Below are 24,853 nucleotides of genomic sequence, written 5' to 3'. Positions count from 1 at the left end.
CATAATTAGATTGCACTAACTTTATAATATGCATGCCCAGGAACATCTCAACAAACATGTATTTTTGAAAAGAAAAAAAATCCTGTGATTGTAAACAATTTATGACAGCCATCGGAAATTAGAGACTATTTAAAATGGCATGACTGTGTGTATGGAAAAGAGAAACAAAAAATGTCTCATAGGATCATAAATTACAAGCAGGAAGAGTCTACAGTGCCCATTGAGGCCAACCTCATTTTACAGATGGGGATTGGGAGGGAGAAAAAAAAATAGATTTCTGTCAATATTTTTAAAAGAGAGGTGGAAGAGGGTGCTACAGATGAAGAATGTTACACACTTGCAGATGAGGTCATTATTATTATTAATTTTACATCATAAAATGGCACTTATTAAATTAAATCAAAATTATTAAGTTAAAACTTAATTGTTTTACTTTGTTACAAGAGATTTCTCAGGGAGGATAGTCTGTAAATGTCATGTAAAAACAAAAAACATCAATAAAACTTCTAAAAATAACAAACACACATCAAAACAACAAAGACAATTGAAGCAAAGAGGTTAAGTGTAAGGCCCATGCAGCTAATAAAAGTCTGAAGCAGAATTTGAACTCAGGTCTCCTTGACTCTAAGTCCATTGTACTATGCTATGCTGCTTCTCTCTGAAAAGTTCATGAGATTAAAGAGACCATTTTTATCTAATGTAATACAACGGGAGAAAGGAAGTTGGTTACAATCTTCTTTTTGTTCTGTGGTTCCACTAGGATATCCACATGAAAACAGATTGGACTGAGATAGTCCCATGGTCTCAGACAATCAGAATTTTCAAACATACTGAAAAAGATATTGTTTGATTAAGCTATCAAACAAATATTTGATATTTAATCAATGGCTACTATATTCCTAGCATTCAGCATATAAGGTACCACCAGAATTAAAGAACTTTGGTAAAATTCTTTTTAAGAAATGTATAATCTAGACATACATGCATGAAATAATTAGTGAACTAGGTAGTATTGTGTTTGCCCTGTGCTTGCCAACTTTTTTTATCAGTGACTTCAGCGAAGGCACAGATGGTGTAATCATCCTATTTGCTGATGACAGAGTTAAAAGGGATAGCTATTATGTGGGATAACAGTTACAATCCAAAAATATATTGACAAACTAGAAACCTTGTCCAAATCTAACAAGATGAAATGCAATAGGGATAAATGTTAGGTCGTAATTGATCACAGAAACACGGAATCACAGAATTGAAGAATTGGAAGGGACCTCAGAGGCAATCTAAGCTACACTGTGCACAAAAGAGATCTCCATTAGAACAGCCACCATCCAGCCTCTGTTTGAAGACATCCAAGGAGGGGAAAACTATCTCCCCTTGAGGCAGCTCATTCCACTTTTGGAAAACCCTCATTGTTAGGACATTTTTTTTCTGGAATTCAGCTTAAACAACCTCTTTGCAATGTCCCCCTAATAGTCCTGATTCTGCCCTCTGGGATCAGATAGAACCAACCTAATCCTTACTCAGCATGAAAACCCTTGAAACACTTGAAGACAGGAATCAAATTGGCCCTCCCTCACCCACATCTTCTCTTCTCCAATTTAACCTTCATGGGTCTTTCATCTGATCTTTATGGGACATGGACTCAAGACTCCTTAAAATTTTGGTTTCTCTTCTCTGGATAATCTCCAGGTTGTCAGAATCTTACTTACATCAGGATACCCAGAACTGTACACAGTATTCTTGGTCAATGATTCAGAAATTGAAGAGACCATTTTAAAATAATTTTGGTTTTTGAAAATTAATATCACAAGTGTAGTATTAGATGGAAATATGTTTTGCATGATTGCACATCTATAACCTATATCAAATTGCTTGTCATTTCAAGGAGTGGGGAGAGCAGGAAGGGAGGGAGAGAATTCAGAACTCAAATTTTTAAAAATCAAATGTTAAAAACTGTTTTTACATGCAACTGGAAAAATAAAATACTATTTTAAAAAACAAGTATAGGATTAGGTAGGAAGGGTGAGATAGTAGTTCATGTGTAAAAGGTCTGGGAGTTTTCAATGTCTTTCAAGATTATTATGAGTTAAGATTATGACATGGCAGCCAATGAACCTAACAGAATCTTTAGCTGCATTAATAGAGTTAGACTGCCCAGGACAAGGAAAGAAAGGGCTGATAGTCCCACTGGAATCTGTCATACACCATACCATTTGTGTATGGTATTCATTCTCGGGTGATACAGTATAGGCAGGACATTAATGACCCTAACGTGTCCAGAGTAAAACAACCAGTATGATGAGGTAACTGAAGACTATGCCATGTGAAGATGTACTACAGAAACTGGGAATGGATGTTTTACCTAGAGAAAAGAAAGCTTTATAGGGATGTGATATCATTCTTTAAGTATTTGAAAAGCTGACATGTGGCAGAAGGATTAAGGTTCTTGAGAGGAGTGGGTGCTTCCAGAGGGAGGAATTAGAGCCAAAGAATAGTTGCATAAAGTAAGATTTCAGATTCTTTATGAATAGAAACTCCTAAACCTTTAGAACTGCCCCAAAATTAAATGGGCCACTTTTGGAAGGTATTGAATGCCCCATCACTGGTAGTCTCCAAGCATAACTTGGATGACCATTGAGAGGATCCTTGCCCCGCCTCAGTTGGACTACATTTCCGTTAAGGGTACTTTAAAAGCAAATTCTGTGATTGTACAATATAGTAACAGAGAGAGACATGCTGAATAGAATGATGGACTTTGAGTAAGAAGACTCGGGTTGCAGTTGTGCCTTAACAACAAATTTTGTGACTTTAGACAGGTCACTTAATCTCCCAAAGCCTCACTTTCCCCATATATAAAATGGAAATAATGATACTTCCACTGCCTATCTTCCTCATGCTATTGTGAGGATTTTGCTTTGTGAACCTTTCAGTTCTATATACATGTGAAGTATTGTCATTTGTAGAAATTTAGGAAATTTGACCATTATACATTGTAAAACATTTCAATGCTGTTGTCATGTTTTTTAACTTCTTCCTGCAAGCTTGATGTTTCATCAGTGATTTTGTGCATTTAATATATTTGTAATTTTTTTCAACTTTGGCCCAGGTTAGTACAAATAGTTATAAAGACCATCAAGCCAAATGTCATGAGTGCATTTTCTCTTCACTTTTGTTTCAGGTGTAAAGAGTATCTACCCTTAGTTAGGCTAGCCTCAGAATGAATGTTGATTTCATAGGAGACATTTTATATCTCTAGCATCACTGTAATTAGTTCAATGTCATTTCTGAATAGAGTCATTTGGAGAACTTTGCTACCTATAGGGGATCCTTCTTCAATTGGAGATTTTTGTAATATATCTTCCATGACATTAGCAATCACTTGGCTAAGCATATCTCCTGTTTATACCTCTCTTGATACTTGGAATCATTAAGCAAAGGTATCTCTGTGGTTACATTTGTCATTTAATTTCACGTAATGTTAACATATGGACAGGAGATACCTGGGTAGAGAAAGAAAGAAATGAAATGAAAAAATAATTTACTAAGTGCTATGTGCCAGGCACTGTACTAAGAACTTGGGAATACAAGTATAAAAAGCAGGATATTGACTGCCCTCAAGAGTCTTACATTCCAATAGGGGGAGACATGGGTAAGGTCACCAGGGAAGGGTGTTTTGGTCACAGAACTTCTCAATGGAGTTATAAGGTGATTGACTGTCAAATCCTTTGCAGGAATAGTAATAGTAGTGTTGATTTTTTTTATAGTAATCATGACTAAAAGGTAGGAGATGGTTGGGAGAGTGGGGTAAATATGCTAGGGCATGGTAAGATGAAAACCAGAGTGAGCATGGTGGGTCTGGGACCAGAAAGATACAACAGACTCTCGCTAATCAGGAGTGGAAGGCCCCAGGGTGTAAAGTAGAGTGCTGAATCTTAGAACTAAGGATTGTCAGAGTTCTTCCCAGACTATTTTGTTCCATTGAATCAAATTCTCTCCCCCCCACACACATTGAAATATTCTATTCTTTACACCTCTAAGAAACTTGTGTGGATGTGAAGACATGGTTAGCTGAAGAAAATAATCTATGAAAACCTACCTTGTTCCCTTCTTACGTTTTCATCGAGGATTTTCATGATGTGTGCATAGAACATTGTCATACATACTATAAGGAGAAGAGAAAAGAAGCTTAGGTATACGGGGCAATAGATGGTCATTTTGGTAGTAAAAGTACCATTTCTTGTATTTTATCCTCCTTTGGAATAGAAAGGAAATTGAATATATATCTATCAATGCAAATTTATCAATGTTTATATAAATATATTTGTGTGAGAGAGTTCATATATATTCTGCAATACATATGTAATATGAACTCAAACATATTATACGTGTACATATATCAATGTGTAGATATAGATTACATACATAAATATATACATAAAGATATATGTGTACATATATTTCAGATGTTTCAGATGGACAGTGGGAAGGCCCAGTGGAATCATAAGAAGAAATATGACTAGATTGCATTTGCAAAATTTATTTAGTGACTTCTGTGATCCCAAGCTGCTGCCTGCTACATATCTCATTTTTCTAACAGCAGTATTCTCCCAATGATGATGCAAAGCTACAAATCATAAACCAATATGATATCAGAAGAAGAAAAATGCAACTTATCCAAAGAGTGGTGGAAAGATGTGTGGTGGATCTAAGTATTTACCACCAATAACTTACAATCCAAAAGTCTTTTTGTAGTCTTTTTATTCTCAGCATCATCTAACAATGTTAATGGTCTTTTTCCTCTGCTGTCCTCTCTAGTTCCTAAGTCAGAACAGATTTGCTTTTAGAAGAGGATTTATTATCTGAAATTATGTTATATCTCCAGGAGGCAAAATTACAAAAGAGAAGAAAAATAGTTTTGGAGTATATTATAATGATCTCAAAACTGAAATGTGAACAATATCTGGCCTGAAGATTTCTAATCATCCTCATTGAACATCCTCCTCTGCTTCTCTTGTAAAAGTGTACTTCCTTACATATTTCTGGTGTGTATAGGATAGTGGGTCAGTGAAGTAGCATCAAACAAAGAAAAATCAAGAATTTATCAACTTGGTCCTTGGGCATAGCAATAATGCACTTTATGAAAATTGCCTAACATAGCTTTTAGTACTTGTAGCAACAATTGGGCTAGCAGCTGCTGTTGAGGGGTAAGACCCAACAACACCAGCAACAAGAGCTGCCAGCACAGGTTCTTTTGATCTGCTTTACTAAGGAAAGCAATGTTAAGGGGTTAACAGTTTTACTTTAATCACACATACAAATATCATTCACTTAGTTCAGGAGGAAAAGCCAGCACCCTGAACTTCAGAGCAAATACAAACAAATTACAAACATACACAATATAAACAGACCAAATCACAATTCATAGTTACAAGGAAAGCATCAACATCTGGGTTCACAAGCCGGGAGGCTCTTAAAGAGGCTGCCCAGAGTCTCACACCACTCTTCCAGTGACTGAGAACCCCAAAAGTCAAAGGCCAACCTTGGATTGTATATACCCATGTCAGGGCCCCACAGATTCACACCAAATCAGCAAAAGGGTGTGGTCCTGGGGCTTTGCACCTAGTAAGACTTAATCAGAGGCATTTGATTACTTTAGCATTTCTAAAAGAGAAAACGGTAAAAAAAAAAAACAAAGTCCCACTTTAATTACCAATATATTACTTTATTGCTTCCCAAGAGTTATGATTTCATCAGTTTGGGCACTTCCCTACACCTTAGTAGAGATTTTCAAGAATCACTCTAGCCAAAAATGAACAAATTAATAAAATTGCCCTATGTCCAATTCATAAGCCTTCTGGAACTTAATTGGGCTTGTCTTCAAACAAAACACAGAGTTCCTCTTGGGTCCATACTTTCCAACTTGGTAAAAATAATCAGAAGTTGTACTTGACTGGATAATATGTTTAGAACCCACAATCAAGTCCTAAACATGATGAGGTACAAAGACTTTACTGTACTTTAGAGGAGAGTAACCGGGCTTTATGGTATATTGTGGGAACATATGTTCTATGTAATTTTCTTATAAACATACTTTTGACTCTTTTTACATGGATCCAAATATGCATGTAAGTTTATATAATATCACATGCATGTTACATCATATTATACACACATAATTACAAAGTCAATATAGTAAGATTTATAGTTAGTTTTCAGGTAAATGTCTGCTTACAGTGAACTTAGTTGGAAAAGTCAAATATTTTCCTGGTGTTTGAGTGACTATACCATAAAATAATAGCTAACATTTATATAATATACAAAGTTTACAAATGTATGTGTATATATATATATATATATATATATAAACACACATATACACATACATATACACGTTGTTATTGTTGAGTCAGTCATTTACGTCTGACTCTGACTCTCTGTGACCCCATATGGGGTTTCCTTGGCAAAGATACTGGAGTGATTTGACATTTCCTTCTCCAGTAGATTAAGGCAAACAGAGTTTAAGTGACCTGCCCAGGGTCACACAGCTAGTGATGTCTAGGGCTACATTTGAACTCAGGTCTTCTCGTCTCCAGGCCTGGTCGCTCTATTCACTGAACTAAGTGCCACCCAAGCCCAAACATACGTATATTCATATACATATATATTATCTCATTTTATCCTCACAAAGACCCTGGCGGGTAGGAGTGATTATTACAGATGAGGAAACTGAGGCAAACAGGGGTTAAGTGATTTGCCCAAAATCACACAGCTACTAAATGTCTGAGGCCAAATTCAAATTCAAGTCCTCTTGACTCCAAGCCCAGAACTAACTAACTGTTATACCTAGGTGCCTAGGTATAATTTATGTATCTCAAATACTTAAGCCCCACCCCTAATTTGGTATTGAGGGCCTTGATTACTAGTCCAAACCTCCCTGAATATATATTATCTCATTTTATCCTCACAAAGACCCTGGCGGGTAGGAGTGATTATTACAGATGAGGAAACTGAGGCAAACAGGGGTTAAGTGATTTGCCCAAAATCACACAGCTACTAAATGTCTGAGGCCAAATTCAAATTCAAGTCCTCTTAACTCCAAGCCCAGAACTAACTAACTGTTATACCTAGGTGCCTAGGTATAATTTATGTATCTCAAATACTTAAGCCCCACCCCTAATTTGGTATTGAGGGCCTTGATTACTAGTCCAAACCTCCCTGTGATGCCCCTATTAGTTGTACGTGCACAAAATATCTAGAAGTATCTAAAGTACAAAATGTCCAAAAGAAAGAGCAATAAAGTGCAACGCATTAAAATACACAGATGTGAACTCCTTGGTCTTATCACCGAGAGTAAGCGAAGTATAACATTACATAATCATGGATTTGGAAGGGAGTTAGTCTAATCTGTCCTCCTACTCCTAGGAAAGATTATACTTACAACATCCAGAGGGACTGCTATCAGTCAGCACTCTTCTTTCTAAATTGTCAGGCAAGTAGACAGCCTTCTAATACTAAAGCTGAGAGTACATTCTTCTCTTTATCAGAGAGAAAGACCTCTCTCTTTCTCTAGAGATACCAAAGCAGTGAAACCTCATTGACCTTAGCAACAAAACCTTTTTCCTGGACAGTCCTCCCTTTTTTTTAAGTCCTTTCTAAACCCAGTACATTCAGCCTAAGGTTATTTCTGACCTACCAGGTGATAGCATTATTCATGTCTGCTGTTGTATCTATGACAGAAGCTAGGGACAGCAGCACAATAGACATGAAAGAAAAAAAATTAAGTCTTTTCTGGAAATTTTCCTACTCTTTTCTGCTGGTTCTAGTTGAATCATTCTGGTTGAATGATGACTGGAGTTGCCCAAACTTTTTTCTCTTCACATTGAGCCCTGATTGTTATAAATAAAGAATTTACGAGGTACAGCATGCCCATGGCTCTCTGCAATAAGACATCTGTCAAATATAGGGTCATAAAAGTGTCAGGCATCTGTACAGTGTAATGTGCCTTATGGTACAGCCTTTTTACATCAGAAAAGCCACTGCGTTTTCTTCAGAAAAGTCTGCAGTATGGCATTTCCAGCAATTAGGAAATATTAACCCACAGAAACAAATTTCACAGTGATAAGAACAATTCTAGAACATCGATTAGCAAATGGAGAAGAATATCCTAAAGAAGGAAAATAGCATTTTATTTTTCTTCTTAAAAAAAAACAGGTCTAAGTCTCTGCTGCATTTTTCATTGTTTGTTACTGAGCAAGGGCCAGGGTTATACTATGAGCCCATCCTGACTGATAGTGAAGTAATAGAAAAAAAAAGATGGAATATGACAAAAATGTTGCCAAGTTCACCATAGTCTTTGAGTCAACTCTAAATGGAGGTTTACTACTAGATGTACACCATTAAAAAAAACTAATATCCTTTCAGTATCGGGGATTAAGATTGGGGAAGTAGAGCTGTGAGGCTTTCTTTCTACTAAGGTCCCCTTAACATCTCTGGTTCCATTTGTTCTTCTGTTAAGTTATTCCCAAGAAGTCATAGAGGCTGAAAATATAAGTAGGCTCAAGAAAGGTTTATATAAATTAGTGGATGATGGATTGCTAGCCAAGGTGTTGAGGAGAGCATCTCCAGTGTCCTTACATGTCTCTAACCTTTTGGGGATGGTGTCACGGTGAGCCACACTTACTGGGTACCACTATGAAAGCTAGAGTACCAAACTGGATGGCACATTATCCAGAACTAGAATAGGATCTCTTTTGCACTTATGTTAAGTTGTTATAATCAGTCTTATATAAAGATGTTGAATGGGAGACTAATATTATTTAGTGACTTTGAAATGCTAACTGCTAGCACATATCAATGCTAAGAGCTTTTGTCTTGTACATTGACATTCATATGTCAAACATCAAAAGTCTTTTTTCTGACTCATTTTTCAAATGACCTAAGAAATAATCCATGTGTTCCTCTTATACATTTACCTCCTCTTCTCCCTGTCTCTCAACAACACTATTACTAGTTTCCATAACTGATTTAAATCATGCTGTTGTAAGCAGGGGCTAGTACTGCGGAACATGTTAAGCAAATCTGCCAGTGAGCTCCTAGGAGGCAGAAACTTCCCCTTCCCTGTGAATATGACTTTCTTTTAGCTTTCTCCTCCATCAGAGGGAAAGGGCCCTCCTTTTGAACCCAGCCCTTCAGGTTAAAAAATTAAAGTGACCTTATCCACCCATTGCTCCCTACTGTGTCATTGGTTCGTGCTTTATTTCTATGAGTAGCGAAATCCCCAATTTCTGTGCTAGGTTTGTCTAGTCTGATAATACTCTCCCCCTTTGTTCTATTAGCTCTAAAATCCTAAAGAAGCTTTGGCTGACCAAACTTTTTTTTTCTCCCTAAAGTAAAAAATGTTCTCTCTCTTAGCCTCTCCTTTTGTCAAAGCTTTGAGTAGCATAGATACAGATATGCAGAGCCCAGCATGTCTGCCGATCATTGGGATTTCGTAGTATGTAAATAAGATCTCAACTGAATGCCACAAATACAGAACAAAAGCTAGCATGAGACTGCCCAGCTGCCCAGTCTAGGGGAAGAGCTGTTTGCTAGGAAGTAGAAGAGGTTTGCTGTCAGTGGAAGCCCCTTGCGGGCAGGAACTGTCTTTTGTCTCTTTTGGTATCCCCACAGTGCCTGGCACATAGTAGGAGCTTAATAAATGTTCATTGATTGTTCGATTACTCTGGTCCCTCCAGACAACGGCTCCCTGGGTTCTATGATGTCACAGCACAGTATCAGTCCAGATTTTCTGCCACTAGTTCTAATCTCCACTATCTGGTTCCTTCTTCAGTCTAGCTTAGCTCCCTAGTCTTCTGCTACTGCCTGGGAACTAAAATTGACCTTCCTCAAATCTCGTTTGACCCCCACCCCAAAGGCAGATTTCACTTTGATTTATGATAATGACAGGTAGCATAATTTAATGAATAGAAATTACATGGCCTTAGAGTAAAGTTGACCCAGGTTCACATATTGCCTCTGACAGAACTAGCTATGCTGGGTGACCTTTGGCAAGTCACTCAACTTCCCAAAACCTCAGACTAGTTTCTAAGACTATTGGTTGTAGTGGCTGATATGCATTAGTAGAGAGAATTTCCTGACTGTAGAGTTCCCTATAGCAATGAAATTATGGCTGCAAACCCAAATTGATTTATGAGAAAATTGTTGTCCAACTAAAGCAATCTAATATATTGTATATGAGTTATTTTGAAAATATAATCTATTACCAAAGAGAATAGTGAATATACCTAAGCTTCCCACATATATTTCCATTGTTTAGACTATACTTAAAATGAATTTTAAAAGGTGTATAGGTACAGCTGGTCAAGAACTCTGATAACATTTTGATTATATCTCAGGAAAATCCGTTTTAAAATAAGCAATAAAATAGCTACCATTACTTTAAGTATGGCTCTGGGAAAGCTGTGAAGAAGATGCCACAATATTTACTACTACACATCACATTTTCCATAGTCCCTTTAATAATTTAACTCTGCATACAGTTGTGTTTTTACTGGTTATATTCATGGTTATAAAATCAATGCTTCTGAAATTATACAGTGGGAAAATATTATTATATGAGAATAATATGAGAAGCAAATTATTCTCTGATTGAAAGTTATTGATTGTGTCAAAAGCATTTTGTTGATAGTACAAGGTTAGAGCAGAACCCAAAATGTTAGTGCTGTAGCACTCATGATAAAAACTACTTTTGAATTCTAGAGAGCTTCTAAGTCCTACAATGGTCATGTTAATATGAAGTGTCAATTTTACAAATGATAGAAGTTTTTGAGCAATGATCAGGTCACCTCCACTGAAACACATCTAACTTTTTGTTACTTAGGAAATGAATGGGAGGTAAATGAAGGGATGAAAAAAAATTTCAACCTGCAATGCTAAGTAGTCAGGCTAAAAATATGAGGCTTTTAAAGTAACAATTTTGCAGGCTAACTAGTTGAAAATGGCGGAGAAGAGATGGATTATCTGACACTGATTATCATTCTGCCCTTGATAAGTGGGAATTGCATGTTCGGAGCAGATATTCCTCTCTGGGAGAAGGACATTCTGCACATATATAGACATTGTTATTCTTTATGATCACCATCAGGAGACTCATATTTCACTTTTATTTTTGAACACAGTTGAACTGTTCAGACTTATGCCTCGTGGACCTTCTTTGAAGGAATAACGGAGTCCCTATTTATACAGACTAGCTTTAGGCTACTTTTAAGTAACTGAAAAGAGAAGGTGGAAGGCATTTTTCTATAATGCTTTCTATAATGCTTTGCTCTTTGACCCAATAATCTTTTTTTTATAATTGTGTCAGTTTATTCAGTGATCCCTTAACACTGTCAAAATAGCAAGCTTGAGGGAGTGAAGCTCTTAATTCATAGGGGTCTCTGTATTCCATTTTATTTTCCATCTGCCACTCCTGCTAGTGCCACTTCTGTTGGGATTGTGTCAATGTTTTCTCAATGACTGTATCAGGAGGGCAGAGTTTATAATCTCAAAGAGGATCATAAACATGTCTGAAAGGTTCGGAATCGCCGGATAGAAGAAACTCTCAAAGTAGAAGGCAGAAGAATCAAAACATTTATTTAGGCTCCACAGTAACCAACCCATGAACCAGAAGCCCCATTTTGATATGTTGATCATAATCTTCCAGGCCCAATAAGTACGCCTTGAAAGAGTAACCAGGAGGCTACAGAGAAACATGATTGCGTAAAGCAAAATCATGTTTCCCCCTTTTATGGTAATAAGATTACCCACTGGACTGAAGTCTTTGTTCAGCTTCCTCCCGTAGATCAGCTCTGCTACTGGCAGCTCCTGCCTCAGCTGTGTCTGTGTCTGTAACTGAAGCTGCAACTGTAACTGACGATGTAACTGTCGTAACTGCCTCTGTAACGGTCGTTGTAACTGTCGCTGGCTCCAACCGGAAAAGGAAGAGAGAGGAGAATCTTCAAGCTGTCCTCTCCCCTCTTATAGGGTTTTTGACATCATCAAGCTCCGCCCAAATGACCAGGGCCGATTGGTTCCTGAGTTGGCTCCTCCCCCTAGGGTAGACCAGGTTCTGGAGCTAACACCTCCCCTCAGCCAGCCCCATGACTCATCACACAGGAAGTTCTGGTCCTGCCCCGGAAGAGCAAGCCCCAGCGTCCAGGGAAGCTCAATGAGGTAAACTGAGTCATTCAAAGAAAACAAAGGCCATTCTGGCTACACTCCACCCCTTGTTATAGGATACATAATCTAATCAGCCATGTATCCTAGAACATACATTGTGATCCAATTACAAAGGAAACTAAAACATATCATTCATTATAAAGCAAAACATATCATTCAGTGACATTCCCAAACATTGGTTAACGATTCAAATGCGATCCACCCCTAGATCCCAGCAAAACAATCTCTTCAATCAATCATCCCCAAAACAATTATCAACAATTCAAATGTCCACCCCTAAATCCTTGTATCCATTACATAGGATCAATAATATCATAACAATAAAACAACACAGCAAGGATAACACAAAATAAGTAAACAGAACACTATCATCATTTCCACCCCCCTTGAACGATTGGGGCTCAAAATCTTGGGGTGAGGGGTGAAGGTCTCATTTTCCATAGCTTCTTCATGCTGAAATTGGATGTAGAGATGGCCCTGCCCCCAAAAAGTCCCATTCCAGAGGTCATTTCTTTAACGAGCTGGCAGGAATTCCAAAAATGCTACATGCTTAGGCAGTCACCGGAAAGTGCAGGGTGCTTAAGCCTGAAGGAAACAAAACTAGCAACAAGGTTAGCCAAAACAAAGGACAAAAAGAATAGACAAGTATGGACTATAATTCTTCAAATAAATCATCTCAAGTTTGGTTGAGATTTCAGTTATGCAAAGATCCAACATCAGAGCCAAACTCAGGTGGGAAATGTTTCTTTTCAAAGGAACATAATGAGGAAGCCAAGAGGATCCCACCCTAGATAGAGACTAAGATTGTCCTCCCAGCCTTTCCCCAAATGTACAAGTTTTCATCCGTTAATCACACAAGGTCACCTTCACTCTGAGTGGCTTGTGGGCTTGCAGGAGCAGTTCTTATTTCCCTATTTCTCGTGTTATCAAGTCCTCTATACATTCTGTATAATTCATTGGTTGGAATTCCATCTATCATTTCAAAACCTACCCCTGCTCTCAATAAAGCAGTAAACATTTCTTTCCTTGTTACTCTCCTTTGGCGCCAAGTTTGCTGGTTATTCACCCTTCTCTCTTGAGGAGATCTATCCCTTCCCCAGTCACCTAAGTCATATAACTGTAAAATCTTATTTATCACTGTTGTAAGACGGCTCCCTACTTCTCCAAGTAATAAATTCAAAATTAGTTGTTTATAAGCAGGGGGAGCTGTCCTAATTATTAAATTCCTATGAGGCAGTTCCATTGAATCATTGTAATATTTGTCTGCAGTTCCTACCATAATGGCAGTCTTCATTACCTCCTCCTTTAGTCTCATGATACAATCTCTAAGTGAATACCAGGGTCTGTGCTCAGTGGGCCACATAGAATCAGTAGCATATCTCTTATTGCATCCCACAGCGGCTAATGCCAACAGAGTAGTCCTGCTATCACCATCTCCTTGCTGATGATGTTCCCTAAAAGCTTGTTGAACTAGAGGATCATGGCTGATACCTATGAATCTCATGCAGTCTGTCCCATCTACTGATATTCCACCGGCCCCTTGATCACTGAGTCTTACCATCCAAGATATCAATGGTTCTCCTATTCTTTGGCTGAATCTACTCAAAATATCTGTGACCTCTTGCGGTGAGAAATCTTCCTGAATTTCCCTTGTAACTGAATCTTCACCTCGGGTTTCTGTCTTCCTCCTTTGTATGGGTCGAGCCCTTGTCTGATCATTTAACCATCTCCTATTCTCTGTGTGAGGCACATCCTGAACCCCAGTAGTGTTTTGTGCCTCAGCCCCTAACATTGTCTCATTCTCTCTCCACTCACTTCCTCTGCCACCATGGCTAGGACGAAGCAGGCAATCAGGCTCTTTCTGGGCTGGGTTGAAATGCACTCTGGGCTTTTTTGGTCTCCTGTTGCTCTTAGCCACATTAATAGAAAAGTTCTCATTTGAGTCAGTTTGGTCTTCTGCTATCTGAGATTTCTCTTCTTCCTGTGGGGTAGGAGTGCCCCCATGTCTTTCACTTAATCTCAATCTTTCGTATACTAGCCGGTAGGCTGATAACACTATCCAGCTTTGCCTAGATAGTGATGCCCCTGACTGAATCCCAACTTCTCGTAAACACTTTTCCAAATCCCTAGGATCTCCTCTCCGTAGCCTTGGTTCCCAGTTTTCACAGGGTCCAGCTTTTTTAGCCAATTCTTTTGCTAGGGAGGAATAAAATGGATCCTCCCATCCTGGGATATTCATCTCTTCCTCTGGAATTGTTCTGCTTCTAAATAGAGATCTTATACCTAGCGATCCTGTTCGTGACGCCAAATGTATCAGGAGGGCAGAGTTTATAATCTCAAAGAGGATCATAAACATGTCTGAAAGGTTCGGAATCGCCGGATAGAAGAAACTCTCAAAGTAGAAGGCAGAAGAATCAAAACATTTATTTAGGCTCCACAGTAACCAACCCATGAACCAGAAGCCCCATTTTGATATGTTGATCATAATCTTCCAGGCCCAATAAGTACGCCTTGAAAGAGTAACCAGGAGGCTACAGAGAAACATGATTGCGTAAAGCAAAATCATGTTTCCCCCTTTTATGGTAATAAGATTACCCACTGGACTGAAGTCTTTGTTCAGCTTCCTCCCGTAGATCAGCTCTGCTACTGGCAGCTCCTGCCTCAGCTGTGTCTGTGTCTGTAACTGAAGCTGCAACTGTAACTGACGATGTAACTGTCGTAACTGCCTCTGTAACGGTCGTTGTAACTGTCGCTGGCTCCAACCGGAAAAGGAAGAGAGAGGAGAATCTTCAAGCTGTCCTCTCCCCTCTTATAGGGTTTTTGACATCATCAAGCTCCGCCCAAATGACCAGGGCCGATTGGTTCCTGAGTTGGCTCCTCCCCCTAGGGTAGACCAGGTTCTGGAGCTAACACCTCCCCTCAGCCAGCCCCATGACTCATCACACAGGAAGTTCTGGTCCTGCCCCGGAAGAGCAAGCCCCAGCGTCCAGGGAAGCTCAATGAGGTAAACTGAGTCATTCAAAGAAAACAAAGGCCATTCTGGCTACAATGACCCATTAAAAAGGGTTTACAAAAAAAATCTACTAAATTTCTCTCCCAACTAAGATCTGGCCCCCAGGCTATGCCAATCAAAAATTTTTAAACAGTGATGGTTTTTCTCTAGGGTCATTTGACTTGCCTTTTATCTACAAAGTGGTCCTATGCTTTTGATAATTTCATTACAAGCATTGTCCTTTGAAATCCTTTCATTGAATTCTATCTTAAAACTTTCATGTACATAAAAAAAATCATGCACTCGGAGAGACAAACATTTCTTATTAAATGATCATAATAACAGATCTGATGTGACTAATAAGAAATCCCAACCCTTAATTCTGAAAGGTATGGTAGACAACATAGTCAATCAGAGTTGAATATTAGAACTACTGGCCCAAAAGGCTATTCATCCATCTGGTGATTTAGTTGCTTACTGAAATATATTAATCTTTTTATTGAATTCCTTATATTTAATTTGTGGTGGTTTCGTTTGTTTGTTTTAGTAGTTTGACACCATGTGATTTAATCCAGGCCAGTTTCTGATACTTTTCCTTACACATGTGCCTCAAGCTGATTTCAGCCCAAACCATCTATCTTCTGAATGATTTCTAGGGCAGGGGTATATGTAGATGAATAGACTCTGCCCTTCTTTTTTTTTCGGTGTTGCTATATCTTACCTTTTTTTTCCAGCAAATAAATAAATAAAACCAAGACTCACTCTAGTTGCCTGCACACTTTTCCTCTGTATCATCAGAAATGGAAAAGCGAAGATCTGAAAGTAATAGAGATTGTAATATGATAGGTAAAAGGTATAGTTATCAATAGTGATAGTAAAAGACAATAGAAAAGACAACTCAATAAGAAAGCAAACTTCAATTTTAGATATATATTGAGCACAAAATGGATGTGAGTGCTGAGACATAATGGTCAGAGAAGAGAGATATTTTTCTTAAAAGGATGTGTAAGAGAATTTTCTCTGCAGTGCATCCGAGTACATTTTTCACTAAGGAGAGGCTCCCTTAGCAGTTTAGTTACCTTTGCAAGATACCTGAGCTCTTTGGCCCCATCTTTAAAATGATAGTTACATTAGATTGACTCTAAGGTTCCTTCCATCTCGGAAATTCTATGATTTCCTCTTTCTGCAATTAAGGAAGTGTTTCAAAGATAAGGGAAAATTGGAAGAGAACAATTTAAACATTTTCACTTTCATTGTTTGATTCTCCATACAATCAACACATAACTGCATCCCTTAGTAGAGACTGTCCAAGGTGGGAGCAGAGGTGAATGTACCCAACTGAACCGTTACTCTTGACACAACTAGTATATATGCATGCTGGTTCTCACATATTCCTTATTTTTAATACACATGTTCGACACTACCTCTGTCTTTCATAATAGATAGAGTTTTTAAAACAAGATATTTTTTCCTCTGCCCTACGATACTTGATCTGGAGAGGCAGAATTGTACAGTGGAAAGAACCATGCCTTTGGGGTCAGAGGACCTGTTTTCAAATCCCGCTTCTGATGATTACTATTATTGAGAACTTGGGCAAATCTCTTAATCTCTTTGGACTTCTAATTAGGTTCTCTAAGCTGCAAAATGTGGGTGCTAGACTAGATGGTTTCTGAGGCCCCTTCCAGTGCTGATCTTATGTTATGATATACTTCCTCTTTGAAAGTCCTACATTCGACTTACATGAAGTGTATGTTATCACATACTTTATAGCTTGTGCATTTAAATTTATACAAGATTCCTTTGGTTATATGAGAAAGGCCTGTTAGGTGGGAAAAATGGCTAGACGTAATCCGGATTCTGACACCAGCTGTGTAACCATAGACAGGTCACTTACCTCTCAGCCTCATTTTATAGAAGAAGAAGAAGAATAGTTATAATAATAATAAGTTGGTTGTTGTCCTTCATTCTCAAAGAAGTTCAAAATGACATCACTATGCTGGGGTCAAGGTATGGCATGTCTAACTGCAGCTAATCAAACCAGTACAAGCTCAGAAGACCTTACCACACGTCAGGCGCAAGTAGTCCGTACAAATATTTGGAGTGGAGACGTCTCTAAATTCGCGTATCTCACGTTAATTTTGAGCTACCGCGATTCTGCTTTGCTCATAGAGCACAGCGTCTGCCTTCTTTGATGTGGGCACCATGCTAGGCGGTCTTATGCCAGTGTCTCCCATGTCTCACAATTAAGTCCAGGGTTCTTCAAAGAGACCTTGAGAGTGTCCTTGTATGGCTTCTTCTGACCTGAGTTCTCCGTGAAATAATCTTTTAGGCAAACGTACATTTGGCATTTGAACAACAAGGCCAGCCCGCTAAAGTTGTGCTCTGAGCAGTAAAGTTGGAATGCTTGGCAGTTCAGCTTAAGAAAGAATCTCAGGGTCTGGTACCTCAGAGTCTCGTACTTTATTTTGCCAGGTGATCTTCAGGATCTTCCTGAGACAATTCAGCAATAATAATAATAATAATAATAGTAAAGATCTCACAAGATTATTGTATTGAAAGGGCTTCATATAAGGCCTATATAAGTGGGAGTTATTAACATGGTATACTAACTCATGTTCAAAAAATCATTAAGATGACTTAATCGGCTTACATGTTATTGCTACATATCTCCCAACATTCAAAGGCAAAGTGTTTCAAAACTGCACTAAGACTTTTGAGATACCCTATATTCAGAAGCATCCAGATATTTGAACCAGTATAGACAAAACACCTCAATGATTATTAACTGATTTCTTGAATTTTCATTTGGATATTTTATGACAACGTATAAGCAGTCACAAAGAGCATTAAAAATGAAGGACAATTTACTCTTCATATTTTAGGTTCTCTATTATATATATATATATTTAACTTTACTTTTCATTAAGCTCAAGAAGATGCCTCCACAGAATCACTTAACCCCTCTGTGCCTCATTTTCTTCATCAGCAATATAGGGATCATTTTACTTCAAAGAGTTTTTGTGAGAGTCAAGTCACATAATATGATTGAAGAGCTTTGCAAATGTTAAAATCCTCTATAAATGTTAGCAATTGTTAGATTTACCATCAAAAAGTGGGGGCAGCTAGGTGGTGAAGTGGATAGAGGGCTGGACCTGAAAGTGGGAAAAACTCATTTTCTTGAATTCAAATCTGGCCTCAGACACTTCCTAGCTGTGTGACCCTGGGCAAGTCACTTAACCCTGTTTGCCTCAGTTCCTCATCTGTAAAACGAGGAGAAGGAAATGGAAAACCCTTCTAGTGTCTTTGCCAAGAAAACCCCAAATGGGGTCACAAAGAGTTGGACATGACAGAAAAACAACTCAACAACAACAACAAATCATCAAAAGGAACCGCAAAGTTGAAAGAATAATCTTAGGCAGAAGAGAGTAAGTTTACTTTTTATTCTCCCTGCCAATTAAGGCAGATGTCCAGTGGGCAGTTGGAAATCTGGCACTTCTGTATTCAAGGAAGACATTTTAGTTCAAAATGTACATTTAGTTGTTATCTACATGGAAGCAATAACTGAAATCGTGGAAGCAGGTTAACTCATAAAGAAAGAGAACTGAATGCAGAAAAAAATGAAAGGACATCTTGGATTTAAACATTACCCTCCAGATATGGTCTCACCAGGGTAGACTATTAGTGTAGGATCATCAATTCCCCTAGTCTTAGATACTATACCTCTCCAATAATGCAGACGAAGTTTTCATTAGCTTTCTCACAGCTTACATACAGTATTACACTATTGATTCTTACTGAATTCACAATCCACTGCAAGCCCTGGATTTTTTTTTTCCACACACATTGTCTGTCAGCCATGACTACAGTCTAGTAGATTGTACGAGGGTTTTTAAACCTGGTGTCTGTGAGCTGGTTTCCTTTAAAAAATTGAAGATTTCATTTCAATAGAATTAGTTCCCTTTGTAATCCTATGTATTTTATTTTCTATATTTAAAAAATTATTTTGAAAAGGCTATACAAGACGGTCTAAAGGGTCTGACACTTAAAAAAGGTTGGGAATCTGTAGCCTCATAGTAATTGTGATGTTCATTTTTTAAAAGCAAATGTAAGTCTTTACATTTATTGGTATTAAATTCTCTCTTTTAAAGTTTGGCCTAATGTTAAAAAAAAAAGAATATGGCCCATACAGTAGCTGACATAAAATGTATGCACCTATTTTTTTTTCTTTAATTGACTCTTAATTATTGCACAAGGTGGTGGGGGGCTTTTCCCACCTCAATTCAGCATAGGAATGTAAGTGATGTGGGGAGGGGGGGTGACAACTTTTGGAGGCATATATGAATATAGCTATATTACGCAAAAAGAAAAATTACTATCAGGGTACTGTAATTTCCCTGTATCCTTGGGGGGGAGGGGTGGGTAAGTAGGGGGATGAAAGCTCAACAATCACAAACAAAAATAATCATAGTTTTAACCCACAACACAAAAAAAGGAAAGTTAAATCTTCAAATGTCAAAGAAATGAATTACAACTTTAACTCCCCATTTTCCTATTCAGAACAAGTGCCACCAAGGACCGGTTTTCGAATGGATTCCTCTGGCAAGTATTCTTCAGCATTCACTGTCCTGTGGACAAAAAGTCTCCCATTTTTGTGTTCAAGTCACCATGTTTTCTTTCATTATTTCTCTGGGTAACATCCGCTTACCAAAATCCAATTGCCATCTCTCTTTAATTCAACTTCATAGGGCATTTAGCAATATAGGGTTAAACACTATAGACTAACCTAATGAATGAACCTAATAATGTGACAGCAAAAGGAAAGCATATTTGGGTTCCTTTTGCAAAAAAAAAAAAAAAAAAAAAAACACTTTTTAGTCAAAAATCAGCTCTTACAATGAATCTGAAAAGCTTAATCTAAGAAACTAGTTTTGAAATACAAGTTTCTCTTATGAGATTTGTAGCAAAGGCCTGCCTAAAGTACAAAATGGAGTTCTTTGTTAGATAACAACTGTGTTATTTCAAATTCAAGTCCATATCTAGTCCCAAATGCTAAAATGGATCTGTGGTCTGATCTCATCAGTGTGAGTACTCTGGCCAGTGGTCACAACTCATCCATGCCTGCTCATCCTATTTCCTCCCTTAAATTCCCACAAGGGGCCCACCAAATATTTAGGGGGCCTCCCTCAAATACTCCTAACATCCAAAAGGATATTAAGAAAAATTAAGTAATTTAAGATGATCTGATTAAGAAAGTCTCAATAATTAGGAATTTTTTTTTAAAATTCAGAAAGCACTTCATAGCTTTCAGTTCGAAAATGAGTTTACATTTTTAGCTAGTTCATCTGCTTAAAAAGAAGAATACCTCAACTAGTTTGAATCACCAAACAAAAAGGTAGGGTGAGAGGAGATGGTGACCAGACGAAATTCCCCAGCCACTATATATTGTGGAGGTGGATACAAGGAATAAGGATCTCCTTCTAAATGTTGTGTTCTTAAAGCCAATCACATTATTTAGACTATTAAATTAAGAGCAAGAAAGGCAATCCCAGAAAATAATTCTTCATAATAAGAATAGTTTCATGCATACATGTTTCCAGCATACACATCCAGAATGTTTCCGTGATGACAGCTCATCATCCATCTCTGTTTGTTCTAACACACTGTGAGGATTATATGTGTAAGGAATCATTTCATTCTGTATGTACATGTAATTTTTAAGCTACTTTTTCACACTTTGTCCTCAAATAGCAAGCCAATTTATGCACTTCGCTATTTATGTGTGTGTGGAAGGGAGTGGAGAGGGCCTGATGCTCAGACCATTTTTCAGACACATTTGATCAAAAAAAATCAACTACTACGGATATGATTATATAAATCATCTGTAACAGAAACTAGTGATATTTCACAATTACAGGTGCACAACTGAAGTCAGATATCAGTCCTTAGATACTTAATTTATTTGACTTTTCTTACTATATGCCCAGTAACTTAGACCACTGAAGGGTACCTGTCCCTAATGATGACCATGACCCTTAAAAACTTGCCAACTTTAAAAAAATCAAATTGTAGCAAATTGAAAGGTATCTCCTACCTCTCTAACAGTTTGGCTGCAATGAAATACTTAGGGACAAAAATGGAGGTTGAAGGTGAGTGAACCCTATCTACTGTGTGGTTCTATCTGATTGCGAAATTCATATAGTAAGTATAGAGGCATGAATACAAAGTATGAATCTTTGTTGTACCCATGAGGCTGATTCTTGCCTTACAACAGCCTTTGAATATCCTTGCCTGACAAACTGTGCTCATATTGCAAGATATGAGCATAAAGCAGTTTTCTTTTAAGGTGGCATTTCAGGTACGTGAAATATCTAACTGGCAAGATGAGGTTACATGAATGGATACTAACTTTTTAATTCAAGGCTCAAATGTACTTAGGTTCATCCATAGGTAAGGAGTGTAGATCAGAGGTAAAGCAGTTTTCAAAGCCAATGAATTTAACTCTTTTCTTTGATTCCTCATCTTTGACTTGTTCTGGTTCTCTGAGATGCTCCCTCTAGGAGGAAAAAGCAAAAAATTAATGCTTATTTTTAGCAGGAAAATTGAATAAATGCACTCTTCTGTGCCAAACTGTGATAATAAAGCTTGGTACTTATGTTTTAATTAAAACGTGGAAGGGGATTCAAGTACCAAAATTTAATTGAAATGTTTACTGCAGCATCCCATGTGCCAAATTAATCCACAAAAATATCATTCTTTGCATTTCTGAGTCTCGAATCCATTCATAAAATTAATCAGTTTTGTTCAGTCACCCAACTTCTTCCTTAATATCGTGCACAAAGCCATGTCTTTTCAAAATACGGTGTTGGAGATCCACTTAGCATATGAAATGTTCCTAGGGATTTAGTTGAAAATCAAAGTCATCTCCAGGAAAAAAAAAATGTTTTTCTTTATTACAAGAAAAAGTCAAGAGAATACCTGGTTGCTGCATCTCTACCTCCTCAAAGGTATTCTTTGCACATTAGCATGGGCCTCCACTCAATTATGAGTAAAAGACTCTCCCCAGGAGACAGTTTACTTGATCTGCCTCAGCAATAAGCCTGGACATGTAGTTTCTCTTCTGAGAAGTGAAATCATCATCACAGATATGACACAGCAAAGGAGCCATACCCATTTCCCAACACTGGGAACCTGAGAAGATAGACCACAGCAACACTAGAGGCAATCTTAATTGCTGCCAGAATATATATTGGAGATGAGAATAATTGCCCTGTTCAAAACTATACTCTTCTGGAGTTAACTAAAATTAAACTGACTAAAATAAAGGATTACTCCTCTTCTATGCTGGCATATTTCTTTTCCAAAAGAAGAGCTGAGTCATTTATCAATCCCTTATCCTCTGGGAACCTTAGCAGTTTCCTGAGATGAGACCCCCTCCTTCCTTCCCTATACCTCCACACAGCTTAGAAATAACTCTTGAGAATTTAAGTCTTCGGAATTCTCAGGGCTGTCACTAGGAATTCTGTTATCAGGACTGTCACAATTTCACACTGCCTTCACACAAATGTCTGTGGAAAGTTCTGCTGGAAAAGTAAAATATAGGAGAAAGTTAAGTCCTCTCAATCAGTTAATCAACAAGCATTTATTAAGCGCTGCCTGTGTTCCAGACACTGTGTCTCAGTGGAACTCTTAGAATATTGATGGACCCTCAGAATGCTTTTAGAAAATGTCATGTCTGACTTAGCATTCCATCCATATGGAAATTACTGAAAAGTTGGGGTAGAAAGTTTTTCCTCACTGGAAGGTCTCAACTCCACTTGGATGATGATGAGGATGAGGATGAGGATGAGGATGATGATGATATTTTAAAAGGAAATGTGGCCCAATCCAGGGCAAAGTTAACGCCCTTGTGGTCAATCTTCAGTTGTGGCTGAATTTGCCTTTTTGCTTTTTTCTTGTCTTCACACTCCTACCATGAGGTCACAGATAGCTACAGTACTCCTTTCCCAGTGCTTATTTCCTCCTTAGTGCCATGGGCCAAAAAACATTTTTTTTAAATTGAGACTTAAAGTATAGGACAGATATGTCAAACATGTGGCCCTTGGGCCATATGTAGCCTACAAAACTCCCACCTGTGAAACTAAACCAAATCAAAATGTAATTGGAAAATGTTTAATAAAATAAATAAAAATACAATATAATATAGACAATGCTAATTTGTAGTTTTTCTAGGTCAGTGGGGCCATTTCTATTTGAGTTTGCCACCACTGATGTAGGAAATAGAACATAGTGCTCTTCTCAGTGCAGCCACCAATCTTCTAAGTGACTTTGGAAAGGAGCTCACCCTATTTCTCAGTTTCCTTCACTTTTCAAGTATGTGAAATTATGTTGTCAAGGCATCACATCTGAAGGCTATTTTAAAGGCTAATTTTGGTTCTTCTGTAGATAGGAGACACTCTATTACTTACTAAAAGACCGTACTATGTGCTCACCTTACCATACCACATCACATGTAGTCATTGAGGTGTCCTCATGTTTACCCTGCCATGTCATGTGCAGCTATGGTGCCATCCATATCCTACTTCCATGTATTGCTATGAATCTACGACCCCCCAGGATAAAAAAGTCCACAAACAAATCTAGCATGTGGATGTTCCTTTCAGAGAGAAATGGTATGCCTTCTTTGGAGTCCACATCTAGTGCTGGAACTACTATCAGGTACTAGAGTAGGGAAATCTGAGTTTAAGCCCTATCCCTGATCCTTGCTAATTATGAGAAAGTGGACAAATCACTTAAGCTCTCTGAGCCCCAGCTCCCTCATCTATTAAATAGGAATAGTTATACACCAAATACCTGCCTCACAGGGTTGTTGTGAGGAAAAGTGCTTTGTAACTATTAAAGTGATAAATAAATACAATTTATTCTGTGGATGTATTGGTGAGATTGTGCGATGTAGGCTTGGGGAGGGTATAGGAATCACCCTGTGAGTTCAGTAAAGGGTAAGGCCACATATAAATAATTACTTAGCCTTACCTCTGCAACCCCATACATCATAGAACTTGAAGAAGATTAACCTAACCATTAGCCACTAAGTTTTCCCTATCTATCCTTTTTCTGCTCAGTTCACAGAACTTAATCATCTGGTTTCAGGAAAGGAAAAGAGAGAAAAGTAGCAAAGAGAAGTAGGGAGGGTGCTGCCCCTTAAACTCCATCCAACTTCTCAATTCCCAGAAATCTCTCACTTAAGCAAAGGATAACCCAACAACTTTTATTCTGTCAGTTCTTAGCGCTCCATTAAAATCTTTTAAGATCCAGGAATTTATGGTGCATATCCACAGAGTTCCTAATCGCTTGTTTAGTTTGCAACAATGGAGATGCCTGCCATTCACACCAAAATTCTTAGACTGTTTTTTCCTCCACTGAGAAAGGACAGGAAAATAAGTAACTGTAAATAATATTCACTTTAAAAAGTAAATAATTTCTTATTTTTTCCCTAAATACATTTTTCTGGGTGTAAGAAAGAGACAGGCAGTGAAAGAGAACCAAAAATACCATTCAAGCAAATTTGCCAGTAAAATTTTATTTTAGGCACACATCTGTTGTTTCAGCTGCCAGAGAACGGGGGGGGGGGGGGGGGAAATGGCATAC

The 24,853-nt window shown here is 38.0% G+C and overlaps 1 protein-coding gene across 1 annotated transcript in view; it reads left to right on the top strand.

Annotated features, from left to right (window-relative positions):
• Window positions 1-24,853, top strand: part of LOC118851095 (membrane-associated guanylate kinase, WW and PDZ domain-containing protein 2-like) — a 389,772-nt gene that overhangs the window by 155,355 nt on the left and 209,564 nt on the right. The window contains exon 8 of the mRNA XM_036760647.1: window positions 19,766-19,807. Within this exon, the coding sequence (XP_036616542.1) occupies window positions 19,766-19,807 (42 nt within the window). The remainder of the gene's footprint in view (window positions 1-19,765; window positions 19,808-24,853) is intronic.

The sequence above is a fragment of the Trichosurus vulpecula genome, chromosome 5 (assembly GCF_011100635.1).
Source record: "Trichosurus vulpecula isolate mTriVul1 chromosome 5, mTriVul1.pri, whole genome shotgun sequence".
Classification (NCBI taxonomy): domain Eukaryota; kingdom Metazoa; phylum Chordata; class Mammalia; order Diprotodontia; family Phalangeridae; genus Trichosurus; species Trichosurus vulpecula.
The sequence above is the reverse complement of the archived record's forward strand: the minus strand, read 5'-3'. Positions and strand labels throughout refer to the sequence as shown.